We start from the raw sequence: 25,865 nt of genomic DNA, 5'->3' as shown, positions 1-25,865 counted from the left end.
CGTGTGAAGAAGTTGGCACTGTGTCTGACATAGAGCACATTTGTAGTCACCTTTCTCTTCTTTTAAGCAGCTGTTGTTACCTTTTTCTTCTTTCCTCTATTGTATTCAGTATCCTTGCAACATGCCTCAGAGAGATTTTTCTATGTCTCTATTTAGGTGTTGAAAAAGCTTGTCAGAGATGTTGGCTACGGTTGACATCATTTTTAAGGAAATTGCTCAGTGACACCCATCTTCCTCTTCATTGGTCTCCTTCCCTTAGTATTGAATGAGTTTCACCACAACCACAGCCTACACCTCTATTATCTACCACTTGTGCTATTGCATTGCTTCAAACAGTTTTTAATTTTGTCTCTCACAATTCCAAATCCTCTTTCCTCTAAGAGAAATCCAGTCAAATACAAATTTGACTATTCCTTCCCTTGTTTAATCCTTGCAGTAGTCTGGAACACCCTGCAGACAAAGCCTGGGCCCCCCAGCATGACATAGAAGACACTTCATAATCAGACTCATAACTTCCTCTTGAAACTCACGTAGTTCAGCTCCTCCTATGGAGATTGTGTTTCCATAACCATGAATGATCTTCTTGTTCCACAACTTTGTGCTTTTGCTTAGCAGGCACTTCTGTGTGGCCTTCACCGCTTTTCTCACCTTCCTTTACCTCATTCACTCATTCTTTCAGAGACAGCTCACACAGTTTTCCTTGGCGATCTAAGGAAAGTGTAGGTATTTTTTTCTTTTTCTGATCACAATGTGTTCTGATTATTAGGAATTTAGGGTGTTACACTCAGATTGCCCTTTAGTACCTATTTCTCCCACAATAGTCTAGTCCGTAGGTCAGCAAACATTTTTAGTAAAGAGAAGAGTCGTAGATATTTTAGCTTTCTGGGGCATATAGTCTCCATCATATCTGTTCAACTGTGCCATTGTAGCATAAAAGCAGGCAAAGAAAATATGGAAATTAATGAGTTTGATTGTGTTCCTATATAATCTTACTCACAAAAATAGGTAGCAGACTAGATTGACCTGTGAGTTGCCATTGGTCAACTCTTGATCATGGAAATCACAATCATGTCTTATGTTTCTTATTATCTTCCAGCACCCAGTTTGGTGCCTGGGGATCAAGGGGCTGTTCAATACGTGTTAACTGGACTATGTGTGCGTTGGCTCCTCCAAACCATCACATGCCAAGTGCTTCTTCTTGTCTTTCTTTGAAGCACAATCAGGTTTCTGTTAAACATTTTCAATTTTGTATCCAGCAGGTGTGCCTCATTTGGGGACGAGAAGAGAGTCAGTACTTCTGAAATTAATAGATCACACTAATAAGGAGATCTGTGCATCCTGTCTGAGACTCTAGGTCTTCTTGCTAATTTTCTCAGGTATCCCATTGCCCTTGGCTCTTTCAGCTCTCCTTGAAACCAGCCACGGTGCTGTCTGCGACCTGTTTATTGAAAGCTATGTAACTAAGTACAGTAATAGAATTTTTCAATCAATACCCAATTGTGGCAGAAACCTGTTGAGAGATTTCAGGGCAGCTGTAACATGCTGAGAAAACTTGGTGTCACTAAGAAATCAGGCAGTAGAGAGCAGTATTAATTGAGTTCCATCAATCACACCTGTGGGCACTGGACCTGAAATTGGATATAGAAGCTAGAGGATTGTATGATGTGTATTTGGTTGTGTAAACCCATACAACAAACTCATCTGAACTCTCCTGATGACATTCAGCTGGTCTGGGCCACTCATAATGCTTGTCTTTTCTTTCCCTCCCTGGTTCAAAAACTTAGCAATCTCCTCTGTACCTAACATAAAACAAGAACAGTGGCACCTAATAGTAACCCTGGGAGAGTTTGTACCAAGTGGGAATAGAGCCTAATAGTGACTTGGAAGTCAAAGGACTCAGAATTCAAATTCCACTTATTCCACCCACTCTGTATTTTGATGTGATGGCTCAAGACCCAGGTTTCATCCATGGGGAGGGAGGATCCCCTGGAGAAGGGAATGGTAACTCACTCCAATATTCTTGCATGGGAAGTCCCATGGACAGAGGAGCCTGGTGGGCTACCATCCAAAGGATCACAAAGAGTCAAAAATGACTGAGTGACTATCACTTCCCTTCACTTCAGGTTACATCCAGAGCTTTAGTTTTCCTACCTTTTCAATGGGGATAAAACCTGCCTGCCTGCCTCATCACAGTGTATTTCACGGCAATTTTTGGCTGTGAAAATTCTATGCAATGATAGTTGTTGTATTATGAACACCTCAATTATTCTGCTTCTCCAGGGAATGATATGTCAACCTGAAGTGAATTTTCCTTGTAATTTAATCTGTTAAGTACCAGGAGTTTAATTTTAACAAATTTTATGGAATTCTTTCTCAAAGAATGCACAGCAAACTAACTGCTTTATTAAAGCAAATAGTCAATGCAAATTTAGCCCATGTGTTGTTCAGAATTAACACTGGAAATTTTGCTTCTGTTAGTATTATAACTGTAGGTGCTGCTGGCTATGAAACTGATCTGAAATTGGGCCCGTTCTTCAGAAGCAGTATGGTTCTTGCCTTCTGGAAAAATCCCAATGACTTTATTAAACTCAACTATTTGCCTCTTTTCCATAAAGAGAAAATGCATACTTGGAGAATTACTGAAATCTTGTTGTAGTTGGAAGGAGCATTTAGCACAATGGAGTTTGATCTCTTCTTAGAAAGAAGTGAAATGAGATCCCAAAGTTTTAATGACCTCATGATCACACAGAAAATGACTATCAAAGCCCACACCCAGCCCTGATCTCCTGACAACATTAAGAAGAGTGGACATTTGCATAGAGCTTTACAATTTCCAAAGTGTTGGCATATCTGTGTCTTATTTGGACATCTTGAAAATCCTGTGGAGTTGACAGAGTAGGGTGTCATTCTCTCTATTTCCAGTGTGTTAAATGACTTTTGTAAGGCCACCCAGTCTGATTGGGAAGAGATGCTCAGGACCTATCTCCTGACCACAGGTCATTCTAGGCCATCGTATTTCACGCTCCTACACTGTGCCTGGTCTGCTACAACATGCTGTGTCAGTGTTGTGTGGCATCTGGGGCAGGGTGGCTTTGCTGTCTACTCTATATTATCTTTCTAAAAAAAGAAGATGTCTTCTCCCCTTGAGTTCTTCCTGCTTCAGAGCCCTTTCTTCAGTGTGGCTGTTGGTGTGATCTGAATTTTTCATGCACATAAAACCTTAGCTGTGAGATCTATACCACTGGTAGTTGCAGTCACAAGCAGCTTCACATCATATCAGCTTTTACCCACTTGAACACTCATTCTTCTGTCTCCAGCCTCATCTCCTGCCCCTTTTTATTATCATTTTCAGTTCTACCCATGCTGAATTAATTGATGTTCCCAAAATAGGGAAGCTTTATTTTCCTCCTGTATTAGTTTAAGAAAAAAACAACAAATGTAAGTGATGCAATGTCAGTTCAAACTAGCTCAAGCACACCATGGATTATTGGCTCCTGAAACTAGCAATCCAGGGGTGGATCAGGCACTTCTGGACTACTTTCGAAATTAGTTTGAGGAAGACATCTCTCTTTTCCCATTCTTTCAGTCTGAATTTTTCTGTGGTACCTTTCTTTCTTAGGAAGGTTCTCTCACATGGAAAGAGAGATGACCTCTGGCAGTTCCAGACTCATGTTAGCTAAGCAGTTCCATCCGAATGAGAATACTTCCTGCCACCTAAAACACTATGATGCCATCAAGAAAAGGGTCTTTTGAGTTGGCTTAATCCCAAGAAGTTGCAACTGGGATCTCTAGGGGACTTGGGATCTGAGAGACTAGAACCCCCTCTGTATCCTTTCTCCATATGCTCGTTTCATTTCACATTGAGAAATGTTCTAAGTCCTCAGCTCTTTGCTTTTACTCTTTGACGTGGCTTCTGTGGCTGAGGACAAGCTCTACTTCTCGTCTTTCCAAGTCTTTTCTATATATTGCTTCTCAGGTTCTCAGATTTTTTTATCCAGTGATCATCAATTCCTTTTTTCTCCCTTATTTTAGATACAAAGAACACTTTTGAATGATAATCTCATTCACTTCATCTGGTTTCCTAGATGTTTTCTCTCATGCTTACTGTTTTGACTCTGTTCTCCACTCCAGTAATTTCTTGGAAATAACTTTCTGATATGGTATCATTCTGGATGTTGAAGGCTTCTGATTCTTCTTTTGAAAAATAGTAAATGGAAAAGAACATCACCATGAATGGCTAGTGAAGGAAGAGGAAATTCTTTAAGTATTGAGATGGGTTTTGTTTAAAACTTCTAAAGCTGCTAGTATATTTCTTATGTTTAAGAATTTTTCTTCTCCACTGCCCAATGCATAGATATATAATTTCATTTATACTATATATTCTGTCATGTTGAAGGAGAAAATAGAAATTTGTAAAAGCACTTGTAAAAGGCCAACATTAGATACCTGAGTATCTTCTCCAATGATAATGGGAAATTTAAACTGCCTGGTGACACTCAGCTAAATTTTTTATTGATTTTAGAAGTTCTACTCTGTGATTTGTAATTGGTTTATGCAATAAGGAGTGATGGATTTTTATGTGCCAAGACCTGTGTGTGGAACTGGAGAAAGAGAGATGAAAGACATGGTATGCATGCTTGAAAAACTTAAATCTCTTAGCTTGGACAGACCAGTAAGAAGACAGTTGAGGGAGAGTATGGTAAGCAATGAAATGTCTCTGGAGGAATGCAGGATGGGCCTGAGAATGGGTTAAATAGTGCCTCCTCCACACACATATATGACTGTGTCCTAACCCTCAATACCTGTAAATGTGACCCTATTTGCAAGTAGGGTCTTGCAGATTTGGCTAAGGATCTTTAGGTTATGTCATCCTGGATTTTGGACAGGTCCTAAATCTAATGACTGGTGTCATTATCAGAGAAATGAGAGGGAGAATGGACACCTAGCCTCATGTGGTAGGCCCCAAAAGCTGAAGGCAGAGATTGAATTTAGGAAGTTTCTGGGCCAAGGAATGCAAGGAATTATTGGAAGCCACTGGATCCTGGGAGAAAGGCATGGGACATATCCCCCCACAGCCTCCAAAAGGAACCAACCCTGCAGACACCTTGATTTCAGACTGTGAGGGAATAATATTTGTATTTGTTTTAACAAACCAAGTCAGTGGGGATCTGTTATGTAGGAAACAAATACAGGCCTTTAACCTAGGCTGCTTCTCTTGTAGCTCAGCTGGTAAAGAATCCGCCTGCAATGCAAGAGACCCCGGTTCGATTCCTAGGTCAGGAAGATCCCCTGGAGAAGGATAGGCTACCCACTCCCGTATTATTGGGCTTTCCTGGTGGTTCAGACAGTAAAGAATCCACCTGTAATGTGGGAGACTTAGGTTCTATCCCTGGTTTGGGAAGAACCTATGAAGAAGGGAATGGCTACCCACTCCAGTATTCTGGCCTGGAGAATTCCTTGGAATGTATAATCCATGGGGTCACAAAGAGTCGGACACGACTGAGCGACTTTCACTGTCACTTTACTTGCAACCTAGACTACAGGCCTAGGATGGAAGAGGGTCATCCATCATGAAATATTTCCTAGGTCAGGAGATGTTTCAGTTTCTATTTGGAGGCCAAGTAGGAGTTACCCAATTTACCAACAGGGGGAAGAATTCCAGGCAGAAAAAATATATGTAAGCATAATCCATTTTATTGCCAGGAAAAAAAAAGAAGCCTCCCTAATTGATAACTCTGTAGAAGGGGAAGACACATGTTACTTAGTCATTTTGTGTCCTTTGGACAGAGATCTTGCTGCTGCTCCATAAACTCTTCCTGGTCCATGGGTTATTAGAAGAGCTGGTGACTCCTCTCATGCCTCCACTTCTATCACACTGGTTTAGGGGACTGCAAGTTTCTCGTCTGAATTACCGTAATACTTTATAACTGGTCTGTCTGCTTTCATTATTACTTGTTCCACCCTGTGGTCTATTTTCCTCAACACAACAGCAAGAAAGATCTGTTAAAACCTAAATGACATTATGTTACCCTGTAGCACAATTCCAGCAGCTGTTTCATTCAGAGCCAAAAAATCAAAGTCCTTAAGTGTCCTAAAGCCCCTAGGAGAACTAAGATGCTGTGAACTTTCTGTTGTCATCTCCTGTGTCTCAGCCCCTGCCTCACCTGGCTTCCTTGCAGCTCCTGAGTTTGCTGGGTAAAGTCCCGTGCCAGGGCCTTGGCACTGAGCTGTTCCTTTTCCCAGGACACCCATCACCCCAGTGTCTGCCTGCTCTGCCCTCGCTCATCCTTTGTGTGTCTGTTCAAATGCCAATTTCTTAGACCTTTACACTCCATAAATAGTAACCTGCTCCTAATACTTATCTCCCTTACTCTTGTTTAGTTTTCCCCATAACACTTATTATCTGAATTTCTGTACTTGTTTGTTTCCCCCCACTGAAAGATTTGTTCAGTTGCTAAGTCATGTCTGACTCTTTACACCACCATAGACTGCAGCATGCCAGGCTCCTCTGTGCTTCACTTTCTACCAGACTTTGTTCAGATTCAAGTCCACTGAGTCAAAGATGCTATCTAAACATCTCCTCTTCTGCTGCCCCCTTTTCCTCCTGCCCTCAATCTTTCCTAGCATCAGGGTCTTTTCCAATGAGTCGGCTCTTTGCATCAGGTGGCCAAAGTATTGGAGCTTCAGCTTCAGCATCAGTCCTTCTAATGGTTATCCAGGATTGATTTTCTTTAGGACAAACTATTTTGATCTTCTTGCAGTCCAAGGGACTCTGAAGAGATAAGCCTCATAAAACCAGAGACATTATCTGCTCTGATCACTATTATATGTTAACTGCCTACCAGAGCACTTGGTGCACAGTAAGATTTCAATTGCTAGTTTTTGAATGCTTGCATCACCAATTCTTAGTTTTTTTTTTTTTTACTGTGAACTTTATAAAGGAAATAAAAATGTTTGAGAATTTCAGAGTCCATGCTTTTATAAATGTCAAGTGTGATATTATAGAAAAGAGATGACTAAGGCTTGCAGTGGGTTCTGATATTCATTCCACTTTCCTTCTCACTGAGAAGTCAAATCAGCAAACAATTGGAGGTGATCCTCTGATGTGGTTTTAATAATATATCTGATCACTCTCGGTCTGGTTCAGTGGTGTTCTTATCTCTCATGCGATTTTGTTCCAAGGACTTTTTTTTTCTTTTTTAACCTGAGCTCCCTTTTTACTTCTTACTCTTATCCAAGGAAAGAATTTGGTCCTTGAGGCCCACATGTTATCAAATGGCTTCTCAGGGAGGCTCTGCTTCTCTCCTGTGAACTTTGCAAATGCAGGCTGAGTGTCAGATGCCCTGTCTTGTCTTTCTATCCCTCTCACCTGGGTTCTCTTTACCTGCCATTTCCTTTCTGGGATCATAGTGCACTGTTCAGATTGAACAGTTTCTGCACACTGTGGATATGGGGGAGATGTTGAAAAGTTCTCAGGATACGTGGATTCCCTTCCAGCTAAGAGTCTGAGCTGAGAGCAACTGCTGAGCTGGGCAGAAAGTTGGACATCATGAAAACTTCTTTGTAACACCCTCAGGAAATAGTAGCCACAGCTTCTTGCTTAATCCCTTTATGACCAGCGTCATGTGGGCTAACCAGATGGCTGCAGAACCAAGTTCAGCATGTGTGGGGAACTGCGCCTCGTGTGGGGTAAGGCAGCTGGTAAGAGTGGCAAGGGACAGATCTGGAGAGGAAGGCAATGCATCAGGCTCTGTGCCGCTTACTTTCATGTACATCCTGTCAGTTGTCTGACACAGACTTGAAGAGGTGTTTATGTCTTCATTTCACAAGTGGGCACACAGAGGCTCAGAGAAGGTGACTAATTTGGCTGAAGGTCACACAGCTACTGGTTTAATCCAGGTTTCTCTGGTTCTTGGGACTGTGTTCTTTTTACCTGTACCATTCTGCCTATAAATTAGAAATACATTCTGAGGGATTTGAGCCTAAATATTTCAAAAATAACGTTGGCTCAAGAATGAGGGCAGCTCATGTTGTAGATGAGATATCACTAAACATCTAGAAAGACAGATAACCAGGCGGTGGTGGAGGCTGGTGACCCAGCGGGCGTGTATGAACATGAAAGCGGCCATTAATCAGACAAGCTCACTTAAGAGAACCTTGGGTTTTGACTTTGAAGGCAGCCAAGGAAAGGTCAAATAATATGTTTTAAATCCTCCAATAAGCAGCACTCTTTGGAATTCCTTTGCATTCTGCAACATGGTTGTTAATAACTCTAACTCTGGATTCATTGGTTGAGACCTTCAAGCCTGGAATGAAAAATAGTACATTTTCAATGAAACACAATTGTGGCCAGATAGCCCTGTGAATGAGGGGTGTCATTTACCCTTGGTTCCCCATATCAGGGTATTTGTCCTCAAATGGATTTCCCCACTGTCTTTATAAGTATGTAACTAATAATAATAACCATGTCAATAATTAAAATATTTTGAGTACCTGAAACTAAGTATTTGACTTTTATTCTTCATAACAACCATGTAAAAAGGTTGCTATCTTTCTTTCCATTTTGTCATGAGGGAGATAAATTTAATAGATATTTCATGATTAGCCCCAAATTATACAGCTAAAAACTGGCAGATATGAACTGGGTACCCATGGGCCCATTTCCAAAAGCCTCTTATCTGATAACCTAGGTGTCTGTCTGGGTTAGGTATCAAAGGGTGGGAATGGGGAGTGCGGTGTTTGCTGCAGGGTCTGATTGCTAAGGTAATTCTTTTTCATTCCTCTATTTTTTTTTTCTTTTATCCTTCCTTCTTCTCGTATTTCTACCTTCTCTGCTCCCCTCAACTCCTAAATCCCCAAACTAGTTTTCTCCCACTGAGTGATGCTGACATCACTTCTCAGGTACCTGATGCTGTGTTCGAATCCCGGAACCTGGAGTTCTTCATCTCTGCTTCCCAGTTAAGTTTCTCTGGAGCAAATTATCTGCCTCTCTCCTCTTAGTTTTTCCATTTACAGATGAGGATACCATTGCAAATCACCATTCAGAATTCTTAGGAGGCACTTTGCATGCAACTCTTCACAAATCTGAGAAATTGTTCCATTTCCAAGATGGGAAATGGAAGAGCTCTCCCGAGAGCTGGGGTCCACCCGAGTTAACCAGCTGCTGTCAGTGCAGCTGGGATCCATATTTCACTGAAGATTTAACATCTAATTCCATGCAGTTATACAAAATCACAGAATGGTGTTCCCTAGGAGAGCTTACTGGAATTTATTTCTTAAGATACTCTAGACCATGAGCTCCAGGGATAATAGGCGTGTTGGGCTCCAATACAGCAGTGCTGCAAGGACCCTTCTGACCCTCTCAGCCTGGGCTTTTTTCTCAATTGCTTTTCACAGCTAGCACTTGCAGGCTTCCATTTCTTTCTGCTCCTGTGTAAACACAATGCCAAATTCTAAATTGCTTTCAGAGTTTTTGTTGCAAAGATGAAATTTGAAAATTGCTTTAGTTTTTGTATTTGTAGGGAGTCCCGAACTAACTTCCTGAATTTTGCCTTTGGAAATTTGAACACTGTCTTTCATTCTATTACTTTTTTTTAGGTTTTTAATGTCCCTCGTCATTTTGTTGTTGTTATGGATTCCAACATGGCAACCCACACCAGTAACCTGGAGAATCCCCATAGGTATAGGAGCTTGGCGGGCTCCGGTCCAAGGGGTCACAGAGTCAGACAGGACTGAGTGGATAAGCACTGGTTAGACTCCAACATTCAGAAAGCTCTCAAACTGACTCTGTCAGTGACTTGCATCCAACTTAGGGAAAGTGCATTAGTCACTCAGTCATATCTGACACTTGGCAACCCCATGGACTGTAGTCCACCAGGCTCCTCTGTTCATGAAATTCTCCAGGCAAGAATACTGAAGCCAGTAGCCATTCCCTTCTCCAGAGGATCTTCCTGACCCAAGGATCGAAACCAGGTCTCCTGCATTGCAGACAGATTATTTTACTGTCTGAGCCAACAGGGAAGTAGTCTGCAAAGAGTCTTCATCCTATACAAAGGCAGCCTAATTAGCTATTTTTCACAGCATCTTAAAAAATATGTTCATACAGTTAACAAAGATCTAGGGGTTACTATGGGCCAAGTGTTGTTCCACGTACTGGGGATGGGCTAGTAAATAAAAGAGAAAAATTCCTTTCCTGGTGGAGTTTTATAATCTGGCATCAGGAGTAGGAAATGGCAACCCACTCCAGTTTTCTTGTCTGGAAAATTCCATGGACAGAGGAGCCTGGCGGGCTACAGTCCATGGAGTCGCAGAGTTGGACAAGACTGAGTGGGCACACATATCATAATGGCACAATAAACTGTATTAAAAAAAAAGAGTTTTGATATTTGAAAAAGAATGCTGTATTGTATTAATTAACCTAGAGAGAAAAGACTGACAGCTTTAACATATATTGAGCACTTATGACATGTGGACATTATGCCACGTACTTCACTATCTTTTTTTTAAATTAATTAATTTTAATTGGAGGCTAATTACAATATTGTGGTGGTTTTTGCCATACATTGACATGAATCAGCCACAGGTGTACATGTATCCCCATCCTGAAACCCCTCTCACCTCTCTCCCCATCCCATCCCTCAGGATTATTCCAGTGCACCGACTTTGAGTGCCCTGTTTCATGCATCAGACTTGGACTGGTCATCTGTTTCACATATGGTAATATACATGTTTCAATGCTATTCTCTCAAATCATCTCACCCTCATCTTCTCCCACAGAGTCCAAAAGTCTGTTCTTTATATCTCTGTCTCTTATGCTGTCTCACATATAGGGTCGTCATTACCATCTTTCTAAATTCCATATATATTTGTTAGTATACTTTATTGGTGTTTTTCTTTTTCTGACCTACTTCACTCTGTGTAATAGGCTCCAGTTTCATCCACCTCATTAGAACTGATTCAAATGAATTCTTTTTAATAGCTGAGTAATATTCCATTGTGTATATGTACCACAGTTTTCTTATCCATTTGCCAGTGGACATCTAGGTTGCTTCCATGTCCTGGCTATTGTAAACAGTGCTGTGATGAACACTGGGGTACACATGTCTCTCTCAATTCTGGTTTCCTCAGCGTGTATGCCCAGCACTGGGATTGCTGGGTTGTATGGCCATTCTATTTCCAGTTCTCTAAGGAATCTCCACACTGTTCTCCATAGCAGCTTTACTGGTTTGCATTCCCACCAACAGTGTGGACTGTTTTCTCCACACCCTCTCCAGCATTTATTGTTTGTAGATTTTTGGGTAGCAGCCATTCTGACTGGTGTGTGATGATACCTCATTGTGGTTTTTATTTACATTTCTCTGATAATGAGTGATGTTGAGCATCTTTTCATGTGTTTGTTAGCCATCTGTATGTCTTCTTTGGAGAAATGTCTGTTTAGTTCTTTGGCCCATTTTTTGATTGCTTCTCTTATTTTTCTGGTATTGAGCTGCATGAGCTGCTTGTATGTTTTTAAGATTAATTCTTTGCCTGTTCCTTCGTTTGCTATTATTTTCTCCCATTCTGAAGGCTGTCTTTTCACCTTGCTTATAGTTTCCTTTGTTGTGCAAGAGCTTTTAAGTTTAATTAGGTCCCATTTGTTTATTTTTGCTTTTATTTCCAATATTCTGGGAGGTGGGTCATAGAGGATCTTGCTGTGATTTATGTCAGAGATTGTTTTGCCTATGTTTTCCTCTAGGAGTTTTATATTTTCTGGTCTTACATTTAGATCTTTAATCCATTTTGAGTTTATTTTTGCACCAGGACTATCTTATTTAAGCCTGGTGGTAATAATATGATGTAGGTTTTGTTTATGTCCTAATGATATGAGTAAGGAGTTTGTATGTTTATTTATTTTTTTATTGTAGTACAAAGCAGAAATAGACCCAGAGACACAGAAAACAAATTTATGGTTACCAAAGGGGAAAGTGGGGAAGGGATAAATTAGGGGTTTGAGTTTAACATATACATATTACTATATAAGAAATAGATAAGCAGTGAGGACATACTGTAAATCATGGGGAAATATATACTCAATATTTCATAATAACCTGTTAGGGGAAAAATCTGAAAAAGAGATACATACCTATATGTTCATATATTGTTATATGTGTATTTATATATATATCTTAATCACTTTGCTATACAACTAAAATTAACACAACATTGTAAATCAAGTATATTTCATTTAAAAATAAAAATAGAAGTTTGCTCAAGGAGATGAAAGAGTTTTCTAAAAACAGTCATGATGATAATCATTTTGCAATATATTAATATTTCAAAACAACATGTACACTTTGAACTTATGTTAAGTTATATCTCAATAAAACCGGGGAGGGAGGAATCAACCAGCTGATAAGAGCTGGAACCATAACTAGAACCTAGGTCTCTCTTTCCAGAGTCATGCTCTTGACACCCCATGAGCCGTAGGTGGTACTAAAGACTTACTCAGGCACCCCAGTTCTTTGGGTGATGTGTCAGTGATTGACCCTCCCCCTTCCCTCCAGCCAGCTGCACACAGTCAGTATTTAATGTCCCCCATTCCCAAGTTCTCAGTAGTTTCCTATTGAATTGCTTTTCCTTTTATATGATTCTCCAGTTCTACATTTCAAAGAGTTTAAAATCCAAAAATGAATTCGTATTAAACATTTGATTCTGTCTTCCTAAGAAAAAAATCACTCTTACTCTGAATGAAATTGAGTTGTGGAAAAATAAGATAATATGGATAGTCCTAAAGCATCCATAAGACCAGTGGGTTTCTGGTGAGACAGGCGGAGAAGAGATGGCCCATCTATGAAGTGGACCACATCCTGCATTCATGAAGTCCTAACTCAGCCTCTCTCTGCTCCTCCTTCTTCTCAGCCCCTTTTCCAGGCAACTGAAGCCTCCTCTGCAACCTGGTCATACTCCATGCCTCTATCCCTCTGCAGATGCTGTTCCTCCCACTGACATTAACACCCTTGGCCCCAGTCTGCCTGTTTGCTTATTATTTATTTTTGTGATTCAGTGGAGGCTTCAGTTCTGTGGAGTCATTCTTGACCTCCCAGGCAGAAATAATCCTTTCCTTTCTTCTACCTCCTTATGGCTTTGTGTGTTGCTAGGGTCTGTACAGCTTTATGGAATCTGCGGTCTGCTCCTTAGGGCTCTGCAACTGTGGTATCCTCTGCCTGGATCACTCTTCTGCTTGATTACTGCAGGGCTCACTCTTTCTCCTCTTTGGGCGTTTTCTCAAATGCTACACTCTCACTGCCTTCCGTGATCACCCTGTTTTTTTACAACCTTCCCCACTGGCATGCTTCGCATTCTCCGGCTCTGCTCTATTTTTTGCCGTGATTGTCATCTAGCTTGCAGTGTCACTGACGTGTTAATTTTGTTATTCTGTATATTCACTCTAGAATATAAACCATATGTTGAAATGTTTTTTATGTCTGTTTTAGCACTGATTCTCAGAATAATCCTTGGTACAGAGTATACTCAGTAAGTGTTTATTAATTACTAAACTAAGGGACTGTTTTCTCTCAACTCTCGTCATATTGACATTTTGGGCTGGATGATTCTTTGTTGGAAGACTGGTTCATGTAGGATGTTCAACAGTTAACACTGATTTTGACCCACCAGTAACATTTCTCCAGTTGTAACAACTAAAAATGTCTTCAGACATTTCCAAATGTCCCCTGGGGGAAAATTGCCCTCAGAGAGAACCACTGCATTAGATTCTCAGATCCTAAAAATTCAGGGGCCATATCTTTTTTCAGAGTATCTGGTGTCAAGCACATAGTAGATACTTGATAAACTTTTAAAGCTGTAATGATCTGACTGGATCACATGGTTATCTCAAATTTCATGATATAGTTATTTTATACACAAGACTGTCTACTCAAATATTTTAATTGTCTCTGTGTAGTTAATTTACTTTACCAACAAATATTATGGGTTCAGGTGTCATCAGGGTTAGTTCAGGATGATATAGAGGAAGTCAGAATTGCAAAAATTGTGACCATGATCCCTATGAATCTCATAGGCTAGTTATAGAAGCATATATATATAGCACCCCCTAAATTCAAGAGTATATTGTCTCTCCTTTCAATATATACCAATCCTATGTAGGTCATCTTCTGTAACAGATTTTCTGTAAAGGCCTAGTGAGCAAGTATTTCAACTTTGCATGCCATATGATCTCAGTTGTAACTATATCTATAGAAAGTAACACTTATAGATATTTTCTTATCTTTACAGTCTTTCTTCAGCTAAGACCAGCATCTCAATTTGAACACATCACAATTAAAGTGACTCTATGCTCCTATTCTATTATAAAATGTTATGGAGTAAAGGAAAACACAGGTATTACCAAGTGTGTATAAAACAAGTGCATGGTTTAAACTGCAGGTTTAGTAGGCTGAAAGCAAGTCATTGGATCATAGCTGCATTTATAAATTATATACAACAGAATTCAATGCCATATGTAAAGGCAATGCAATACAGTACAATTCAAAGCAATACGATAAAACTCTTAGTATTACACATACTAAGAGTAAATTCTATATTTCTGGCCATCTGTGTGTGTGTAAGGGGTTTTTGATATAAAACTTATTTTCTTAACTATTTAGTGTACTCAGAATGATCAGCAAAATGCTGTTTTAAACCAACTAACTAGGCTAATAGATAGAAGAATGGAAAAGTCTATATGCAGATAACGAGGCAGGACCCTATTGTGCCTTAAGATAACTAACAAATCCAGAAATTGGATGGGAGGTGGGATGATAGAGAGTGGTTTATTGGTAATACTCATAGAGATGCTCCTGGTTCCCCACCTGGCTTACTGTATTCTGTTCTAATGTTCCATCTCTAATCTTGATGTGAATTATCAACACCTGTTTATTTTCTTCATCTCTGGTACCTTTATGCAGGACAAAACTTTGACCTGAACTGTCTCTTTTCCTGTACTTCTCCATCTGGCAAAAATCCTACTCCTTATTCCAGGCCCAACTTAAATGCCAGCTCCATTGCAAAGCTTTGCCTAGGTATACCAGGCACAATTAATCACATTCCTCTCCATGTTCTCTCAGCACTTTATTCATACTGCTGCAGTGGCATAGATCACATTTTAATGTACCTGGTTTTATATATGCCAGTCTCTGCACCCTATTGTGAGCTGTTGGGGATGGGGATAATTTTCATGGGTACTTTTAGACTTCTCGGCACTCAGAATTTTGTCTGCATGTGGCAGGTGGCCAGGCTGTAAATGGAAATTGCTTAGTTGATGTGGTCAGGACTCTGGGCCCGAAACCCAGGATGCCACTTAGTACTGGAGCAACCTTTGATAACCTCTCTAAGCTAGCTTTCTCATCTGAAAAGGAGAAATATGTGGTGAATGCATAGCATTTCTATAAATATGAAATGAAATATGTCTGCTAACCACTTCATAGGTCTTCAATAAGTGGAATGTACCATCACTGTTGTCTTTATTAGTAATACTGCTGAAGAGTAGAAAAGGCTATCAGAACCCCAGATACAAAAACAGATAGTAAGTATTAGGAGTGAAGGTGATTTCTGGGCAGTAATTAAATTATGCAATGTATTTAATTCTGTGGTTGAAATTGAAATGACATGAAAAGTGAGAATTGTAGACCTTTGGATGTTTAGTTTTATGTATCAGAATAGCTGTTTAGATGATTTTCACTCTTACCTTTTCTCTATATGTTATAGTTTTGGGTGGGAGATATTTGGGAAGATGCAAAAGGGAATTAAAATAACCTAATTTTGCTCCTGGAGATACCCTATAGACTTAATGTTGTGAAATTGGAGCAGAGCTTCTCAATCACAACACTGTTGTTATTTTGGGTCAAACAGTATGTTGTTTTATGAGGCCATCCTGTGCATTGTAGGATGTTTAGGAATATCTCTGTCCTCTACTCGCCAAATGCCAGTCACACGGTGACCCCACCTGCCATCTGGGACCACCAAAATGTTTGAGGGGGACTTTGATAAATATTGTATTCTGAAGAAGGTGATGAATAAACCAAAAAGGAGACATGGGTGTGGGGATGACCTGACCTTTATTATTGACAGAGCTGGATTAGAGAACTTGAGTTTATATCTGTGAATCAGACTGGTTTCCTAAGAATAAACACAAAATACAATCAACTTACCACCAAATCCCAGGGAGAAAGTCATCGTCAGGGGGGAAATGAAAATTGATACCACTTGAAGGGAGCTGAAAACAACAATCATGGAAAACTAACCAGTCTGATCACATGGACCACAGACTTGTCTAACTCAATGAAATTATGAGCCATGCCATGTAGGGTCATCCAAAATGGACAGGTCATGGTGGAGAGTTCTGAAAAAATGTGGTCCACTGGAGAAAGGAATGGCAAACCACTTCAGTATTCTTGCCTTGAGAACCCCATGAACACTATGAAAAGGCAAAAAGATAGGACACTGAAAGAAGAACTCCCCAGGTCAGTAGATGCCCAATATGCTACTAGAGATCAGTGGAGAACTAACTCCAGAAAGAATAAGAGATGGAGCCAAAGCAAAACCAACACCCAGTTGTGGATGTGACTGGTGATGGAAGCAATGTCTGATGCTGTAAAGAGCAATATTGCATAGGAACCTGGAGTGTTAGGTCCATGAGTCAAGACAAATTGGAAGCGGTCAAACAGGAGATGGCAAGGGTGAACATTGAGATTTTAGGAATCAGCGAAGTAAAATGGACTGGCATAGGTGAATTTTAATCAGATGAATCAGATGACCATATCTACTACAGTGGGCAAGAATCCCTTAGAAGAAATGGAGTAGCAATCATAGTCAACAAAAGGGTCCAAAATACAGTACTTAGATGCAATCTCAAAAACAACAGAATGATCTCTGTTCGTTTTCAAGGCAAACCATTCAATATCACAGTAGTCCAAGTCTATGCTCCTGACCAGTACTGCTGAAGAAGGTGAAGTTGAAAGGTTCTATGAAGACCTACAAGACCTTCTAGAACTCACACCCCCAAAAATGTCTTTTTCACTATAGGGGACTGGAATACAAAAGTAGGATGTCAAGAAATACCTGGAGTAACAGGCAAATTTGGCCTTGGAGTATGGAATGAAGCAGGGCAAGGCTAATAGAGTTTTGCCAAGAGAATGCACTGGTCATAGCAAACACCCTCTTTCAACAACACAAGAGAAGACTCTACACATGGACATCACCAGATGGTCAATACTGAAATCAGACTGATTATATTCTATGCAGCCAAAGAAGGAGAAGCTCTATACTGTCAACAAAAACAAGACCAGGAGCTGACTGTGGCTCAGATCATGAACTCCTTATTGCCAAATTCAGAATTAAATTGAAGAAAGTAGGGAAAACCACTAGACCATTCAGGTATGACCTAAATCAAACCCCTTATGACTATACAGTGGAAATGAGAAATAGATTGAAGGGATTAGATCTGATAGACAGAGTGCCTGAAGAACTATGGATGGAGGTTCATGACATTGTACAGGAAGCAGTGATCAAGACCATCCCCAAGAAAAAGAAATGCAAAAACAGAAAATGGTTGTCTGAGGAGGCCTTACAAATAGCTTTGAAAGGAAGAGAAGCGAAAGGCAAATGAGAAAAGGGAAGATATACCCATTTGAATGCAGAGTTCCAAAGAATAGCAAGGAGAGATAAGAAAGCCTTCCTCAATGATCAATGCAAAGAAATAGAGGAAAACTCAACAGTGGCAACAGGACTGGAAAAAGTCAGTTTTCATTCCAATCCCAAAGAAAGGCAATGCCAAAGAATGTTCAAACTTCTGTACAATTGCACTCATCTCACACGCCTATAAAGTAATGCTCACAGTTCTCCAAGCGAGGCTTCAACAGTTCGTGAACTGTGAACTTCCAGGTGTTCAAACTGGATTTAGAGAAGGCAGAGGAACCAGAGATCAAATTCCCAACATCTGCTGGATCACCAAAAAAGCAAGAGAGTTCCAGAAAAACATATACTTCTGCTTTATTAACTATGCCAAAGCCTTTGACTGTGTGGATCACAACAAACTGTGGAAAATTCTTGAAGAGATGGGAATACCAGACCACCTTACCTGCCTCCTGAGAAATCTGTATGCAAGTCAAGAAGCAACAGTTAGAACCGGACATGGAACAGCAGACTGGCTTCAAATTGGGAAAGGAGTACATCAAGGCTGCATATTATCACCCTGCTTATTTAACTTATATGCAGAGTACATCATAAGAAATGCTGGACTGGATGAATCACAAGCTGCAATCAAGACTGCCAGGAGAAATATCAATAACCTCAGCTATGCAGATGACACCACCCTTATGGCAGGAAGTGAAGAACTAAAGAGCCTCTTGATGAAAGTGAAAGAGGAGAGTGAAAAAGTTGGCTTAAAACTCAACATTCAGAAAACTAAGATCATGGCATCTGGTCCCATCACTTCATGGAAAATAGATGGGGAAACAGTGAAATCAGTGACATACTTTATTTTGGGGGGTTCCAAATCACTGCAGATGGTGACTGCAGCCAGGAAATTAAAAGAAAGTTGCTCCTTGGAAGAAAAGCTATGACCAACCTAGACAGTTTATTAAAAAGCAGAGACATTCCTTTGCCAACAAATATCCATCTAGTCATAGCTATGGTTTTTTCACTAGTCATGAATGGATGTGAGAGTTGAACTAGAAAGAAAGCTGAGCACCAAAAAATTGATGCTTTTGAACTGTGGTGTTGGAGAAAACTCTTGAGAATCCCTTGGACTGCAAGGAGATTCCACCAGTCCATCGTAAAAGAAATCAGTCCTGAATATTCATTGGAAGGACTGATGCTGAAGCTGATACTCCAATACTTTGGCCACCTGATGCAAAAAACTGATTCATTTGAAAAGACCCTGATGCTGGGAAAGATTGAAGGTGGGAGGAGAAGGAGATGACAGAGGATGAGATGGTTGGATGGCATCACCGACTTGATGGACACGAGTTTGAGTAAACTCCAGGAGTTGTTGATGGACATGGAGGCCTGATGTGCTGCAGTCCATAGGTCACAAAGAGTCGGACACGACTGAGTGACTGAACTGAACTGAAGGCGGCTTATTCCCAAGAGAGAATCTGGGTAGTAATGGAATTTTGCTGAGCATGACCAGATCTTAATTATTTTATTTTCTCCCCACCTTTGGAATTTAGGAGCATATAATCAAATTAGTTACAAGCTTTGATCCATGACACCTTGTAACCATTAGTCCATGGTGGCCAGCTTTTATTTACTTAAGTAGCATGATCATTATTTTCAATAATGAAATTTACAACTTGTAACTCATCATCTAAAATAAAAGTAAAGCGGAGCAGTTTTTTATTCCTACTCACGCAGTCTTTCTCAGCCTCTCCTCCTGTTTTTCCCACCCTAGAAGCATGGTCCTGATATATATAGTTTCCTAATTTGCCAGTGAAATACATCTCTCCTCCTCCCCAGGGACAGAATGTGCAAAGCACGGGGAAGAGAGAGCAGAAATGCGCTTAATGAGGATGATACCCAAGGAAACCAGGAGGGAAGGACAAGGGCTAACTTCTACCAGATGGTGTTGAAACTTGTATGTTTCCTTATTTTTTCAGAATACAGAGTGTCCCTAGCAACTAAATATATGCCAGTTACACTTTCATAGGACCATTCCAAGTGTTTAGAAGTTGAAGGGTTATTATTTTTATTTACATAAAACTATTTTTGTTATATTGAGCACATGATGATGGTACTGAGCATTCACAAACCTGGTATCTGCAAACCCACCTTCTCATTTTGTTCCTCTTTTAAAGACCAAGTTTCCTTTCACATGCTGAGAATTTTTTAAACACGAAAGCCATCTTTCTGTAGGTAAACTCCCTTAATTTTGAATTTTTGAATTTATTTTCTTGCAAAATTGAAAGAGTCCTTTAAAAAATTGAATCATACCCTTTAAGAGTTGATCTGAATCAATATTTCCCCTGGTAGTAAATTAGTAACAAAGGGCAGTATAACTACAGATCCGAGTTTGTAATGTCCGTGAATATCTGTGTTCTACATGACTTTGAAGGCAAAGAAGACTTTGAACCCTGGCTCTGCAGCTTACTGCCTGTGCATCCTTATAGGGGGATTTGATGCCAGAGCCCCTATTTCACCATTTTTATTTGGATAATAATAGCATAAATATGTTTACATATTACATACCAATTTCAAATATGTTAACATATAACATAAATGATAACACCTATATGATGCATATGATGCCACTCTAATGGCAGAAAATGAAGAAGAACTAAAGAGCCTCTTGACGATGATAGAGAAGAGTGAAAAAAGCTGGTTTAAAACTCAACGTTCAAAAAACTAAGATCATGGCATCCAGTCCTGTCACTTAATGGCAAATAGATGGGGAAAAAGTAGAAGCAATGACAGATTTTGTTTTCTTGGGCTTCAAAATCACTGTGAATGGTGACTGCAGCCATGAAATTAAAAGACGCTTGCTCTTTGGAAGGAAAGCCATGACAAACCTAGACAGCAAATTAGAAAGCAAAGACATTACTTTGCCAACAAAGGTCATGTAGTCAAAGCTATGGTTTCCCATTAGTCATGTATGGATGTGAGAGCTGTACCATAAGGAAGGCTGAATGCCAGAGAATTGATGCTTTTTAGTTGTGTTGCTGGAGAAGACTGTTCAGAGTCACTTGAACAGCAAGGAAAACAAACCAGTCAATCCTAAAGGAAATCAATCCTGAATATTCATTGGAAGGACTGATGCTAAAGCTGAAGCTCCAATACTTTGGTCACCTGATGTGAAGAACCAACTCCTTGGAAAAGTCAGTGATGCTGGGAAAGATTGAGGGCAAAAGGAGAAGAAACTGGAAGATGATGAGATGGTTAGATAGCATCACCGACTCAGTCATGGATGTGAATTTGAGCAAACTCCGGAGACAGTGAAGGGCAGGGAAGACTAGCGTCCTGCAGTCCATGGGATTGGAAGGAGTCAGACACAGCTTAGCAACTGATCGACAACAATCTGATGTTTCCATGCTACTACTCTTAGGAGAAACTAAATCAAACACAAAGAACAAGGAATGCCTGAAACCCACTTGGTGAAGCTGAACATCTTGTAGGTTGGCTGTATATTTTCTGGACATTAGGATCTTTGTTCCTGGCCCATATTTACAGTCCTAACAGTATCACTAGCAGTTGGTTTTATTTAACAGAATACTTAACCCTGTTTGCCAAACATTATTTTAAGTCCTTTGCAAATATTGACTCATTTCATCCTCACAGCACCCTGTTTATTATATCTGTACATTTTTAGAACATCACAAACATATCATGCTTTCTTTATAGAAGCTAATATCATTTCTGTTTAGGAGATGAGTAAATCAAAAGCACACACATATTATAAAACAGAAACAAGTCCCCTAACGAGGTCTGCTGTGTGTGTGTGTGCACGCACGTGTGTGTGCGCGTGCACATGTGTATAAACAGATCTGGATCAAGTGCTCTTTGTGCCATGAAGAAACTCAATCTTACCTTCCTGCTTCAAGCCCCTGCCTCCTTTGGGTGCCACTTGAAACTTTTCTTAACCAGGTTTCTGTAATTTTTAGCTTGTAAATTTTTTTTCCTGTTCTGTTATTAACTTTGAAGCAGAGCACTACTCTCAGTATCTTACATGAAATGTTCGTCACCAGATCCCACAAGTGTGATTTGGGGAATGAAAGATTTTATACATTTGTATAGATAATTCATAGCTCAGTAGGTAAAGAATCTACCTGCAATGCAGGAGACTCAGTTCGATTCCTGGGTTAGAAAGACCCCCTGGAGAAGGGAATGGCAACCCACTCTGTTATTCTTGCCTGGAGAATCCAGGAGGACAGAGGAGCCTGGCAGGCTACAGTCCCTGGGTTTGCAAGAGTCGGCCACAACTGAGCAACTAAACCACACACCACACATATATATGTATGTATTTTTTGGTTTCTTATGAACATACTTAAGGCAGATATTGCCTAAACCAATGTTTTCTTAGTCACAGGATACTAAGATGCAGGAAATAGGAAATGATATTTGAACACCAAGATTCACACTATATGTCCTCTGGCAGAAGCAAAGGAGCTCACAATTCGTTACTAAGCTGCAGAATGTTAAATCAACCAAGGGAAAATGATGTGGAAATGACAATATCGTGAGAAGTTCTATGTAGTTGAACTAGCATTTGATGATCTAAAGACATAATAGGGCTTTTAAAAATTAGATTCATATTATTTATGTGATGATGACAAAATATAACCATAGGCTTTTTCCAGGGTGACATTTTCTAATTGCAATTAAAAAAAAAAAAAAGCATTTGCTCCCTGAGCTCTCATGCAAAGAAAAGAAATTCAGTGTTAACAAGTTGCAGTTGCCTTCACTAATGAGAAATTGTGTACATTGAGAACATGAAATTATTGGTTATCCAGCAAGGTTTTACAGTAAGGTATTTGGATGGAAGTATTGCACAGTTGTTAGAACTGGAGTTTTTCTGTCAGAACAACCTGCAGGATATAGGCTAATTCATTCAGCAAGTCCTTTTTGAGCATCTACTGTGTGCTCAGATTCTGAGACTGTGGTACCATATAGGGCAGAACTAATCAAGTAACAGTACTTGCTTTGATGGGTCTTACAGCCTAATTGATGGAAGAGGTGATGATAACCAATTATTCATAAATAAAATTTTTATTTAATACTTCAGAGGAGAGGTGCATGGACTATACTCTGTTAGTGTATATTCTGGTCTGTGAAGGTTAGCAGGGTAGTGCTGAGATGGGGTTAGGGTGACTTCACAATTCTTATCAAAAAGCTTAGTGAAGTCCACCCATCTTTAAATAGTATGTTTCCATTGAGGCATTTTCCCTAAGGGAATAATTCAAAACGTGTTAAGCATTTTTTTCCTATAAGGACAGAGCATTGTTTTTATTATAGAAATGTTGGAAACATCTTAAATATTCAAAATTAAGCAATTAGCTTTATTATGTTTTTAGAAATTGTATCAACCACTGAAAATAGTTTAACAATGTAAAAATGTTTTTATTGTAATAAAAATGCATAGTAAAAAGAGTATCTATAAAATAGTATTTTAAATGCCTTCATATTTATCCCAACTCTATTTTTCTAGTTCTTCAATTTATTCTTTGATTTCAAGTATATCAGTAGTCATATTAATAGCAATCATAATAGCTCTTCATGTTAGCTCCTATTTAGCATCAAGTACTTTACATCCATTATTTCAATGGATCACATGTAAAAGTGAAATAGGTATTATTATATTTATTTGTTTTTTATATACTGAAACTTTTAAATGTGTCACCAATGATATGTATTCCCTGTGTAACAAAGAATTGTTTCAATACCCCTGCTATTTACCATGAATTCCTTATTGCTGTTTTATCTAAGAGAAATCTCTTGCTTTTCTTGTGACAGCATTCTGCGAAGAGGGCTGCAGATACGGTGGAACATGCATGGCTCCCAACAAATGTGTCTGCCCTTCTGGATTCACAGGAAGCCACTGCGAGAAAGGTAAGGAAGCTGTTTCTCTAGGACTATACAGTACTGTGGATTGACTTGATAGATTGCAACTTGTTGGTGGATGCGGCCCTCCCAAAGCTGAGTACCTTTTCATTACTGCATCATAGACAGTCTCCCTCTGAAAACAGAACTTCATCTGCCCTCCCTCCAGTGTGTCTAATTTAGCAAAGTTAAATATTTTCCCTGCTACCATTTGCAGTGTGCATTTTAGTGCTAATTAGAGATAAAGCCTGACATACTGACCTGCCCCAGTTAGCATCTATTGGGTAGCAACACAAGCAAACACTGGAGTTATAATAATCTGCTGTGTCCACGGAATGTAAATTTGAACCACATGCTCCTTGAGTAATAGTGCATTAAATAACTCCAGAAGCAGGTTTATTGGTGTGCTTGGGATTTTATTCTAACAGTGGTTTACTAAGAACGTTATCATTCATGGGCCTGATATTATAAGCCAATTACTATTGATAAGAGTCCATTATGTGCAGCTTTCTACAAATATAGTGTTTACACTGGGCAGTATTTGGTGAAATCCAGTTCTTTTATCAATTGAAGAAGTCCTCCTGTGTGTAAATGAAATTGGTATGCAATGCCAATGTACCAGTGTATGTATCAGTGCAAACAAGAGGTTTATTTATGCCTTGTAAACGTGAATATTTCAGTGTATTTCCCCATGAGTTTCATTAGGCTAAAATCACTGTATTATGTTTTTCTAAGTGTGGAATATCACTGGACACTTCTCATAGTACAGCTTAGAAAAACAGAAATATAATGCTGTAGTCATCATGCCTATTATTAAATGAGGGGAGTATGTTTTCATCTAATGCCAAAGATCTATGCAAAGCTCTTGTTTCCTTTCCTTCATGTTAAAGGTTTCTGAATTTAGATACTAATTTTTTAAATTAGAATGTTTATTATCCCCCAACTTGTTTCACATATTACATTGTACTGTCTGTGTATTTCTAATGCAGCCTGATCCTTTTAAAAAGCATCAACATTTAACTACATACATTATTCAACAAGGAAATCAACAATGTGTATCATTGTTCCCATGTTTTGTAATAATTATCAACAAATTAGATCATATTTATTAAATAAAAGTTACTTGATGTGTCTTTCTAAAAAGACATATAAAAGAGCCAAGTTCTGCCTCTGAGCAGAAGAGAATTGCCATGTGGAACTGAAGGATTCTTGTCAAAAGCAAAGTAGATTAGCCCACAGGCCCTTATTGTAGTACATCAGATTTTAATTAGGTTTTCTTAAAATTAAAAAAAAAAGCCACTAAAGTAAAAGTTCCTCATTATTTGCTCTAAAACTGCTATGCGTTTCTTAAATTACTGTAGAGTATAGGAATTAATGTAGACAGAATGGTGATGATGATATAATGTTGATGATGATGAATTTTAATGTTACTAATGATATACCATTTATCATGTACTAATTATGCATTATGTCTTTTAACGGAGTATTTTAGTATTAAGAACAAACAAAAGAGATAGACATTTTTATGCCCACTTTGTAGATGGCAGATGAAAGCTTAAGTAGATTAAATAACTTCTGCAATTCTGTGGAGTCAGTATTAGAACTGAGAATAAAACTCAACTTGTCTTCCACAAACTACGTTATAAACCCTTGCATGTGTTCCAAAGGGATAATGCATGAACTTCCTATAAAATCTGGGTTCCTGGTGAATATGTGGGGGAGGGTCCATGAATTTACACTTCCACCAAGCACCTCGGGTTGCTTGTTATAAATCAGTCATTATTATATTGTCATGGTGATCTTTAACCAGAGAATGCACTGTGAAGTTTTTCTTCTTTTTACTTCACAACAAATTGGAGGAGCATTGATCTTGGACCAGAGCTTGAGTCAGTGTCAGCCCAGGAAGAACTAATTATGGTTTCTCATGGCTTGCTGATTTGACCTCTGTACTTTTCTCTCCTCAATAAGTGGCTGACTGAATCAGTACTTACATTCTGGCTCATAATGTGGAACAGAAAATATCAAGGTAAAGGAGAAAATCAAGACCAGCGGCAAAAGACAGACAGACATTGGCAGGTCATAGATTTCTAGATGAGTATTAAAGTAGAGATTGAGAATTAATTACTCCTGAAAAATGTATTCAGTTGCAGTAAAGAAAAAAAATAAAATAAGGTTTCTCTGTATGTGATATTAACTTCCATCTGTAGCAAAACCATATTGACCAATATTCTAATTCCAGGAGATTTTTTGGATAAAGTACATATTTTTCCAATCAGTTATGTTATGTGCAAGGGATCTAT

At 39.2% G+C, this 25,865-nt stretch overlaps 1 protein-coding gene across 2 annotated transcripts in view; it reads left to right on the top strand.

Annotated features, from left to right (window-relative positions):
- Positions 1-25,865, top strand: part of NELL1 (neural EGFL like 1) — a 994,502-nt gene that overhangs the window by 738,820 nt on the left and 229,817 nt on the right. For both annotated transcript variants that reach the window (XM_065936472.1, XM_065936471.1), the window contains exon 15: positions 23,479-23,574. In XM_065936472.1, the coding sequence (XP_065792544.1) occupies positions 23,479-23,574 (96 nt within the window). The remainder of the gene's footprint in view (positions 1-23,478; positions 23,575-25,865) is intronic.

Source organism: Muntiacus reevesi, chromosome 5, assembly GCF_963930625.1.
Source record: "Muntiacus reevesi chromosome 5, mMunRee1.1, whole genome shotgun sequence".
In the NCBI taxonomy this organism is placed as follows: Eukaryota; Metazoa; Chordata; class Mammalia; order Artiodactyla; family Cervidae; genus Muntiacus; species Muntiacus reevesi.
Note: the sequence above shows the minus strand (reverse complement) of the source record. Positions and strands in the feature narration are given on the sequence as shown.